At 36.2% G+C, this 11,715-nt stretch overlaps 1 protein-coding gene across 1 annotated transcript; it reads left to right on the top strand.

The window, feature by feature from the left end:
* Positions 1 to 2,813: 2,813 nt before the first annotated feature.
* Positions 2,814 to 11,221, top strand: LOC132132832 (caspase-3-like; the record flags this gene model as incomplete). The annotated part of the gene is made up of 4 exons (XM_059545360.1): positions 2,814 to 3,012; positions 3,513 to 3,676; positions 10,539 to 10,671; positions 10,760 to 11,221. Coding segments are annotated over 4 exons (741 nt in total), but the record flags the coding sequence as incomplete, so codon positions are not given.
* Between the last annotated feature and the right edge of the window lie 494 nt (positions 11,222 to 11,715).

Here is an 11,715-nt window from a genome sequence, read left to right as displayed (position 1 = left end):
TTCATATCTCAATCGTTTTTTTGTATCTTAAAATGTCTAATTTTAATTAATTATTTTGTTTCATTGTGTGTTTTGACCTTGCGAATTTTCTCATCTTAAACAACAAAGTGCAGATGTGTGTACGAATGTAAGTAAGATATTCATTTCAGTGTAACCGCTTCAGTGATTTTAATGGGAGTTTATGAGAGTGCTTGGACTGTTGGCTAACTCCCATATCTAGTACTTAAGTAAAAAGAGGGTTGTTTTGCATAGTTAATAGATTTAACTATTATGCTACTTTGCCCATCGCCCATTATAGATCAACTAACAATCTATAAAGGTGCAAAATGCTTTTACTTGCACATATTTGAGAATCAAGATTTTTTATGATATAGTTAACACGTTTGGGAATATTTTGAGTAAAAAGGAAAAAAATAATAAAACATAAAGCTATATCTGTTATACAGTGCTATTGTTGCTGCTGTGTCACATGACAAGCATTGACACTATGATATAAAATTATTTGTCAGTTAAACGAAACATGATGAAACTTTCATTTGAGTTTAAATTGTTATATCTTACTTCTAGAGATTGCAGTGATAAATTACATGGTGAAAAATGACTGAATGAATAATACTGAAAGTAGGGCTCTAGTGCCGGAGTCTTGGACTTGGTCATTGGATTTCTACCTGTTATATAGTGTTTTATTAACGTCTGCATCTACATAGCAATAAAGAAATACTAATTAATGTTGTACAGTGTGACAAATTAGGCTGTATTTATGTGTGCATGCCCAGTAGCACCAAACGTGTCCCTTCTAGCTTTAACCGCATGCATGCATCAAATCCTGAGGTTTGCGTGTGTGTGTGTGTGTGTGTGCTGTGCCAAGGCATCAGGCATTTAAATTTGGACCACAGACATGATGCACCTACAACAAAATATTGTGGACATTATTTGAGAAGTCTAAAAAGAAAAGAATTTGGGCTCGTGATAGTCAAAAATGACAATGAAATTAATTTGCAATTCAAATACAATTTAGAAATTCATTTAAAATTCAAATTTATTTCAAAATGAGGAAATTAATTTCCCATAGGAAATTGATGAGAAATATCAAAACATAGAGCCTTTTCTCTGTGTGTGGGTTTTCTCCCACAGTTGTTAAAAATTTATTAAATGTCTTCTCACCAAATAAATACAAACATGAATTTAAATTTGTACGGAGCCCCTATAGGGTCTTAGTGGTGGAAAAAATCAGAGTTGTCTTACTAAATTCAAAAATCAATCCGTGTGATGTCAGTGTTGCAACAGCATTTTAACTGAAACACCATTTCTGAGAAACACGTATGATAATCCAGATCCTGTGCTGACCGAATGTGAAGCTAGTTTCTGTGACTCTGATTACGATGTATTCATACTTTGCCCTTGCTGTAGTTACTGTACTGTACTTGTTACTGTAAGCACTCTGTACTTTTGCAAGTGCTCATATGATGTGAGTTGACAGCCAGTCCAGACATGCAGGATTTCAACATGGCCTGTTGGTCACAAACACTAATGCCAGGTTTCATTTAACTGTGATGACTATTATTTGTGCTTATGAGATGTGCGGCATGTTAACTGCGTGGCTTAAATTAGTGTTAAGTCATTCTTTGGACTCTTTATACATTTATAATAACATTTTGGCTCCCAATGACGAGACGTTTTAAGTCGTTTAAAAATATTACAGTAACCTGAACTGGTGAAAATAAGAATGAAAATGAGAAAAATAAAGCAGCATTAAACCATGTCTGGTATGCAAATAGCACAAACTGATATGCAGTAAAGCATCTGGTGATTCTCAACCTACCGGTACTTTAACAGTGATTATCTATGAGCATGAGAGACATGCATTACTTTACAGAACTGCCGTACTTCTTGACGTGAAGGATCAGAGCACACTGTACACCGAGTATTATCATGAACGACAGACATCAGTACTAACAAGCTATCTGCACGATTTACACTTTTACATTCCTAAAGGATGAGCAGGAACTGATAAACATCTAAAGGCCCACACAGTTCAGCTGATATTAAAACTAAGATTTGTTGTGTCATGAAATTATCACTTTTTGATGATATTTTGAATAATACATTTAAATTAGATACTTATTATTATTTGTATAATTATGAAAAATAACGCCTACTCTGAAAAATTATTATTATTAGTATTAATAGATTGACACTGACAGTATTATTTAAATTCTGACCATAAAGTCAAGGTTATTAAAGAGACCATAAAGTCATCTTCCACTCGGAGGCGCATGTGAGAAGTGAAGTTCTGGGAAATTTCATTTCTCTACTTTTTGTCTTTTTTTAAATTTGAAAACTATAATGAAAAGAACTGGATCCTTACAAACAAGCGCAAAATCCACACTTTATAGATATATTTCAAATGGCCAAATCCAACGTAACACATATGTGACAACACCATGATCTTCTTCAGCAGAGGTCTAAACAACAGTTTACATGTTAAAAACTGCCACTTAGAAACTTAAAAAGCTATTGATACAAAGTAAGTGCACAAAATAAGAAAAGCACGTCATTCTTTTTTAAGCTAATTATAACTGTGTCCTATATATATATGATTTGTCAGGGAACTGCTGGTGTTGTGCAGATGTTTAGATCAGACTGATGACAGAAAATGCTGCTCCATATATAAGACATGTGATGAGGCTCATAAAAGCTGGACTCACCTGTTATATGACGCTCAGACAGACTCATAAAGTAAGCTCTCCTCATTCACACACAGATCATACTGCATTAGACCTTAGTGTTGGACAAGAGAGAGGTAAATCTCCTTTCACAGCAACACGAGAATGAACAACAGAGCGTTGATAGTGTCTGTGGAGAACTTCTACTCCGATGCGGATCTGAACAAGAGGAATGGGGTGAAGAGAGACACTAGAAGACTTCACAAAATCCTCACCAAGCTCGGCTTCTCGGTGCACATCAGAACGGACATCGACACAAATGAGATCTATGAAGCATTTAAAGCAGGTAACAATATTTAGTCTAATGATTATATAAAAAAAATCAATTTCTTTCCAAGCAGAATGCTTTATTCTCTCTCTCTGGTTTCTTAGAAACACTTTACATAAGGTCATTTTTCGGGGCCAAAGTCCTGTTTGTTAATAATGCTGTCATCATTCATTAGCAGCAAGCACAGATTAAACACAATTTACCTCTGGAAAAACACTTGAAAAACTATTTGATTTTAATATGCAAAGAAATGTAGATTCATGTTAGATTTTGAGGTTTTGGTTGATTTTGCTATTGATCAGAAAGAATGAATCAAATAAGTGATTTATATGAGCAATAAAACTACTTGTCAGTAACTAAAAGTCAGACAAACTGAACATATGATACACAATATATGAATGGAAGAGATTGTGATCTCATGAACAATAGGAACAAATGAGCTCAAAGTGCAGAATCTGTCCATTATATTTAATAACACACCACCACTAACTTTTATTATTTCTGTCTTTCATCCTCAGAGAGTAAGAAGACGGTCAAAGAGTGTTTTGTGGGCGTCATATCCAGTCACGGTGAGGAGGGTGTTGTATTTGGCGCTGATGGACGACCAGTGAAACTGGCCACGATCTACAGTTACTTTGGAAGCCCGTCAATGGCAGACAAGAGCAAACTCTTCCTCATCCAGGTCCATTTAGTGAAAACTTTCTCACAGACAAACTCCTTTGACCTTTTTACTTCTTGCACACACTCTCAGAAAAAATGGTACAAAAGCTGTGACTGGGGCAGTACTTTTCAAAGATACACTTCTGTACCTTTTAGGCACTAATAATATGTATCTTTAAGGTACCAATAATGTCTCTTTAGGTCAGGGGCGATTCTAGGATTTTTTCAACTGGGGGGCACAAGAGGGGCCACGATTAATACAGAGGGGCCAATCTTGTGTTGTTTGAACTGTATATCCAAATCATTTCAAGAGTTCAGTAACCTTTAAAATCAGTAATAAACAGTGATACCCTATTATATTTAAATAGCAGTTATTCACTGCTCTAAATCAAAACAATCAAATACAATTTGTATTAACTTTTCACTTTACAAAAGTGAAAGAAAAACTGTAATAAATAAAAGAATCCAATGTATGAACAGTGTACAACTCACAAATAATAATAATAATAGAATCTATTTACAATAGCCTTATATAATATATATAATAGCCTTATTTATATAAATGCAGAATAACATTAATAATTCATAGAAATAAATACACAATTAATGAATTAATATAACATATATATATTTAATATAATAAATTGTTTTTGTTTATTATCCACATTCCATTCAATTTGAATAGCAGCAGTTGCAGGAAATTTGCATTGATGAATAAACAAAATCTACTTATGTCAAGGCTAATTCTTGAGCATATTTTGATTTAAAAATATCATATATCCATACTTTGTTAGAAGTATGGATATTGTTGTTCAAAAAGGTAGCTTTAGTTTAACATGTAAAATATGTGGATCCTATAGAAACAGTTTAGAATAGCTTAATTATTTCAGTGTTATTTTAGTATTAGTTATTTATTTTGCTATTCAATCATGCATTAAATATTTATGTATGATATTTGCGGGCATATGATGAACATATGATAAAGCCAGGTGCTAAATAATTTTTTTCATTTTGATTACACACAAGATGAAAAAAGATGTTCAGAGGGATTTCAGCATATTTATATATTTTCGGCATATTTTTTTATTTTTATTAAAGTCTCATTAATCAGGCCGGTAATGATTTATTAACAAATCCCTCTGGAGATATCTTCAGAATACAGAATATAAGTGTATAACTGGAGAGTTTGGTTCACATAGCTGCTACATAGGCTAAGATGTTTGTACTGAAGAATGACAAAAAACTCATTTTGAGAAAACGGCATTTAAAGATTTGTAATGTAAAAGCTAATAATTTTTTTTAGTGGAAACAACTATTTACAGACACAATATCTTGTCAAATCCTTAGCAATCAACAATACAAACCAACTAAAACACATCAAAACCTATAACTCAGCATTTATGGCCTTCAACTAAACAGAAAAACAGTCAAAAACACTGTGGAAATGTCAGAGCACGTCACGTGATGCGTCTGAACGAATCACGTTGTCGGAAATTGGTATCAGCCAATGAGATTCACTTTTAGTGTTAAATGCCCCATTGTACTTTCACAATTGGTTGCTGATGAAAAGGAAATGACCATATTTGGATCCGAGAACATTGTACGGGAGAGAGAGCTAGAGAGAGAGCTTTCCAGGGTGCAGACAGCAATCGCGGAGCACCATGGTGATTTAGAACTGAATTTATTGGTGATTTATTGGTGATTTGCCAACTGAATTTATGAGAAATCTACAGACGCAAATAGACTAAAGGTGTAGTAAAATAAAGACCTATATGTCTATTTTGGACTTTTTTTTCACCACAAGTCTGAAAGAAGACATGTTATTGAAGACAAACAGCCCCAAATCTCAAAATTGACCAGTTAAAAAAACAATGTTTTTGCATGTGTCTCACCCATAGACTGTAAAAAAAGTCTCAAGTGTGGAGCGTTAGATAAACATCGTACAATTTGTTTCGTCACCTCACTTAAGTGAAAAAAGTCGCTAATCGACTGCATGATTCAATAATGACTTTATTAGAATTGCAATTATACTTTTTTTAAACCATTGCTTTAAATTGCGTTGTTGCCTATATCGGCGCGTTCGGCCGAAAAATAAGTAAATCGTAACGCAGTAAACCCCTTTTACATTCAGCATCAGAGGAGCATAGTAAATATAATGATTAGCATCTTGGTCTGCTCTAGGAGATAACATCGTCATCGAACCTGGTCTGTCTAACACCGAAATACGTTAACGTTAGTACCAAACACTTCTTGCACTGTAACAACCTGCTTATCGAAAAACATAAGCTATATAAAATAGATCAACTTACCGTGTGCTTTTTTTCGTTGGAAAACAGCAGCTCGCTATTCTTGGTCCTTGTTGAGAAGCATCGCGACGCAATCATGAGTTATTAACTAAGCTGAAAGATTATGATTTGAATTTTTGAGTGACAGACAAGTAAAAGGGTGGGGGCACACTGGGGGGCCAATCAGTTTTCAGGAGGGGCCAGTGCCCCATGGCCCCTCTCCTGGCTAGGCCACTGCTTTAGGTACAAAAGTGTACCTTCTAAAAAAAGGTACCCACCCCAGTGACAACTTTTGTACCTTTTTTTCTGAGAGTGCACTCTTAGAAAAAAGGGATCATTGGGGTTCTATATAGAACCATAGGGTTATTTACTCAACTCCAAAGAACCTTTTATGCTAAAAAGGTTCTATAATGACAAGAAAGAACCCTTTTGGCACAAAGGTTCTTTAGGCTATTATGCATTCATATATTACATTATTCTGCAACATTTTGTATTTGTAATTAAATTATTGTTTGTAGTAACTTAATATCACATTTTAATCATGCTGATTTTTGGAGAAAAACTGAAATGGCACTCTTCGTGTGATATTGATTAACTACATAAAATGATTGAATGAAATATATACATTTTCTAACCCCCATATCTTGAATTTTGTGATCATTCACATGCATTCATAAGTGCATTTGAATACACCGAATAATGCAGTGAAAGAACGCACTCAAAATACACACGCGCACTAGTATGACTTCATCATTTAACTTTACATTAGCCTAGATGGGTGCACTTTTTAGGCACGATTTGTTTAGTTTTTGAATATACTTGATACTGTTAAAAGGCACATCATTAAAACAAAAAATACGAGTTCACATATCACACCTAAACACGCTTGGAAAACATAATTAGAACTAGCTACTAAATTAGTTTAAAATGCCTATCCATATACAGCTATGATTCGCGAACCCCAAACTGACTCAAATTGCGTCAGATCAAGGCTGCATCTCATTTCTAGTCTTACTTGATCTTAGTGCCGCGTTCGACACCATAGATCATGACATACTCATAGATCGATTACAAAACTATACAGGTATTCAAGGGCAGGCTCTAAGATGGTTTAGATCCTACCTGTCCGATTGCTACCATTTTGTTTACTTAAATGGGGTGTCATCTCATTTATCATCAGTAAAATATGGAGTGCCACAAGGATCCGTCCTAGGTCCCCTTCTATTTTCAATATACATGTTGCCCCTTGGTAATATTATTAGAAAATACGGAATTAGCTTCCACTGTTATGCTGATGATACTCAGCTATATATCTCAATGAGACCAGATGAAACTTCCCAATTATCTAAGCTAACAGAGTGTGTTAAAAATGTAAAAGATTGGATGACAAATAATTTTCTCCAATTAAATTCGGATAAGACAGAGATATTAATTATTGGACCAAAAAACACCACACAGAATCTTGTAGATTACAATCTGCAACTAGACGGATGTACTGTTACTTCCTCTACAGTCAGAAATCTGGGTGTTATATTGGACAGCAATTTGTCTTTTGAAAATCATATTTCCAATGTTACAAAAACTGCATTCTTCCATCTTAGAAACATTGCCAAGCTACGAAACATGTTATCTGTTTCTGTTGCAGAAAAGCTAGTTCATGCTTTCATGACCTCTAGACTGGACTATTGTAATGCACTTCTAGGTGGTTGTCCTGCTTCGTCAATAAACAAGCTACAGGTAGTCCAAAATGCAGCAGCTAGAGTCCTTACCAGGTCAAGAAAATATGATCATATTACCCCAATTTTACAGTCTCTGCACTGGCTACCTATTAAGTTCCGTATCAGTTACAAATTATCATTACTTACCTATAAGGCCCTAAATGGTTTAGCTCCTGCGTACCTAACTAGCCTTCTACCACGCTACAACCCATCACGCACCCTAAGGTCACAAAACGCTGGACTTTTGGTAGTTCCTAGGATAGCAAAGTCCACTAAAGGAGGTAGAGCTTTTTCACATTTGGCTCCCAAACTCTGGAATAGCCTTCCTGATAATGTTCGGGGTTCAGACACACTCTCTCTGTTTAAATCTAGATTAAAAACGCATCTCTTTCGCCAAGCATTCGAATAATGTATCTCTTATATTGTGAGTGTAGTTGCATCTGCATTTTTATTCTTTAGCTTGGGTTAAACTAATTTTACTTTGTTGGATCAGCAGCTATGCTAATGATGTCTCTATTTTGTTTCTATGTTTTGCCACGGGATTTACATCCCGTGGTAACTAGGATTTACACAAGCTCCAGTCTGGATCCAGAACACCCGAGAAGAGATGATGCTGACCCTCAGAGGACCCCAGATGATCCTAACCTTGAATCAACAAACAGAACTAACAATTATTGCTACATGTGTGACTGCATCATATAATTACTATTAATTAACAATATTGATAGTTCATCATCTAGCTGACTACGTCTTGTATTATTATTATTATTTTTATTTTTCTAAAATCCTGTCAAACGTGCACAAACTACTAGCTACTACTAAATATTGTAGAAACATAATTTTCTGTAAAGTTGCTTTGTAACGATTTGTATTGTAAAAAGCGCTATACAAATAAACTTGACTTGAATTGAATTGAATTGAATTCAAATGATTCGCGAAACCGCTACGAACTCCCGAACTGATTCAAATGATTCGCTATCCCGCTCCGAACTCCCGAACTGATTCAAATGATTTCCGATCCCCAAACTGACTCAAATGATTCGCGAACCCGCTTTGAACTCCCGAACTGATTCAAATGATTCGCGATCCCCAAACTGACTGAAATGATTCGCGAACCAGCTTTGAACTGCCGAACCGACTCAAATGATTCGCGAACCCGCCACGAACTCCCGAACTGATTCAAATGATTCGCGATCCCGCTCCGAACTCCCGAACTGATTCAAATGATTTGCAAATCCCAAACTGACTCAAATGATTCGCAAACCCGCTCCGAACTCCCAAACTGACTCAAATGATTCGCGATTCCCAAACTGACTCAAATGATTCGCGAACCCGCTACGAACTCCCGAACTGATTCAAATGATTCGCGATCCCCAAACTGACTCAAATGATTCGCGAACTCGCTTTGAAGTCCCGAACTGATTCAAATGATTTGCAAATACCAAACTGACTCAAATGATTCGCGAACCCGCTCCGAACTCCCAAACTGACTCAAATGATTCGCGATTCCCAAAACTGACTCAAATGATTCGCGAACCCGCTACGAACTCCCGAACTGATTCAAATGATTCGCGATCCCCAAACTGACTCAAATGATTCGCGAACCCTCTCCGAACTCCCGAACTGACTCAAATGATTCGCGAACCCGCTCCGAACTCCCGAACTGACTCAAATGATCCGCGAACCCGCTCCGAACTCCCGAACTGACTCAAATGATTCGCGAACCCGCTCCGAACTCCCGAACTGACTCAAATGATCCGCGAACCCGCTCCGAACTCCCGAACTGACTCAAATGATTCGCGATCCTGCTCCGAACTCCCAAACTTGTTCAAGTGATTCACGCTCCATACTCGAACTCCCAAAATGAATCAAATGATTTGCGAACCCACTTTGAACTCCCAAACTGACTCAAATGAATCACGCTCTGAACTCCCGAACTGACTCAAATGATTCACAATCTTAAATTCCCATCCAAATCAAATGACACCGCCAGCGCTACTATTGGCTTAGTTCTCTAATTTCATAACATTTACTGATTTTAAGGTATGAAAAGTATGTTGTTAACAAATAAAATATCAATAGTTCCATTCCGAACTGCTTTCCATGTCGAAACATCCACGAACATAAGCAGGTGAGCAGATCACTCTCTCACTATTTGATTGCTCTAGTCTTTATCCACTCATCATCATCATCCACCAATCAGAACACACGAGAACTCTTTGACCACAGCTGCTGTGCTTCTAAAGCTCTTGCAGCAGCTCAACACTGGTTTTCTCTGAGGTGGTCGGATCACATCAGATTGTGGTTAATCTTGCAGATCATGACTTATATCTACTCTTCCTCTCCCTGCAGTTTGGTAATATAAAGATTCCTCCTTTGAACTCCCACCTCTTCTGTGGGTTTTATTGTTCTGGGTCTGAATTGGGCTCCTGGGGTCTCAAAAAAGAAACAGTTTCAATCTCCAAGGTGAACGTTATGACAATGTACTAAATATTGATGGCTGTGATGATATTACATTCCACTTTAGAATTAATTTGAATCTCTTATTATTTTCATCAGAATGGTATGAAACTTGTTCACATTTGTGTTATGTGAACGCACAAAAAAATTGTGCACCTCACTTGTAAAGGCTAAAAATATATCACACTTTACACATGACTGCTATAGGAAATGATAGGGTAATATACAGCTTTTTTTTTTTTTTTAGGTTTCTCTCCGCTTATTGCAAGGCTACTCACCAAATAAATACATGCATGGATGCTAAACGTTGATTTAAGTTGATATTATTTCATAATTTTACCTGTATGTTGTTCTTAAAGCTTGAAACTCGTTGCAGATCATATCTGAGTGTTTATGATTAACACAAGTTTCTGGTGTTCAGGCTTGTCGAGGGCACGTGTTGGATGCAGGAGCGGAGGTTGAGACAGATTCTTCATTCTCAGAGGAAGAGGACGGCATGTCTGAGCTCTTCTCCATTCCTAGTGACACAGCAGTCATGTACGCCACATCTCCAGGTGTGACTTATTAACTCAAAAACACTGTTTGCATGGTTTGAGAAGTCACAGACACTTATGTTCGTATGTTCGTTCCCTGTTTTTCTAGGTTACGGTGCATTCATGCATCCTCTGGGCTCGGTGTTGATTCAGACCCTCTGTGATTTGCTAGAACAAGAAGGAGGTCCAAATCTGGAGATCACTAGACTTCTGACTCGACTGAACTACCAGGTGGCCTACAACTTCGAATCCAGGGGGAAACAGTTGGGCGGCAAAAAGCAGATGCCGTGTTTTGTGAGCCGCTTTACCAGAGAGGTTTTCCCATTCATGAACATCCAGCAGCAAATGATCTGAGCTTGACCTCTCCAGCTGAACCCAAGAGCTCCATCAGAACAGAGACTGACTGCGAAGAATACGTAGACAAACTGATTTATCTTAACTCTTCTATGACATCTCTCAAAGTATCTCACAGGAGACTGATAATGAATCACGTAAAGTTTGATGTCCAGCAGGAAGTGAGCGGCTGGGAAAGTTGCAGGATGTGATGTGCTCTTTTAGCATTCCATTTTTTTTTTTTTGGCTAGAGTTACATTATTATGTATATATTCTACTTATGCTTTATATACACTATTGTTCAAAAGTTTTAGGTCATACATTTTTTTTATTGCTTTTGAAAGAAGTCTCTTCTGCTCACCAAGGCTGCATTTATTTGATCAAAAATACAATAAAACAGTAATATTATTAAACATAATTACTATTTAAATAACTGCGTTCAATCAAATGATTTTATTATATTATTATTATAACCATTCTAATATACTGATTTGGTGCTCAAAAGACATTCTTATTATCAATGTTGATGGTGGTGGTGGTATAACCATGATCATTTTTTTCAGGATTCTTTTGATGAATAGAAAATTCAAAATAACTTTTTGTAATCTTTTGTAACATAATAAATGTCTTTACTGTCACTTTTGGTCAATTCAATGTTTCCTTGTTAAAAAAGTATGTTTATTTTTAAATAATTTAAGTTTTTATTACAAAAGTAGGCTACTGACATATGTT

This window comes from Carassius carassius, chromosome 49 (genome assembly GCF_963082965.1).
Source record: "Carassius carassius chromosome 49, fCarCar2.1, whole genome shotgun sequence".
Classification (NCBI taxonomy): Eukaryota; Metazoa; Chordata; class Actinopteri; order Cypriniformes; family Cyprinidae; genus Carassius; species Carassius carassius.
The sequence above is the reverse complement of the archived record's forward strand: the minus strand, read 5'-3'. Positions and strand labels throughout refer to the sequence as shown.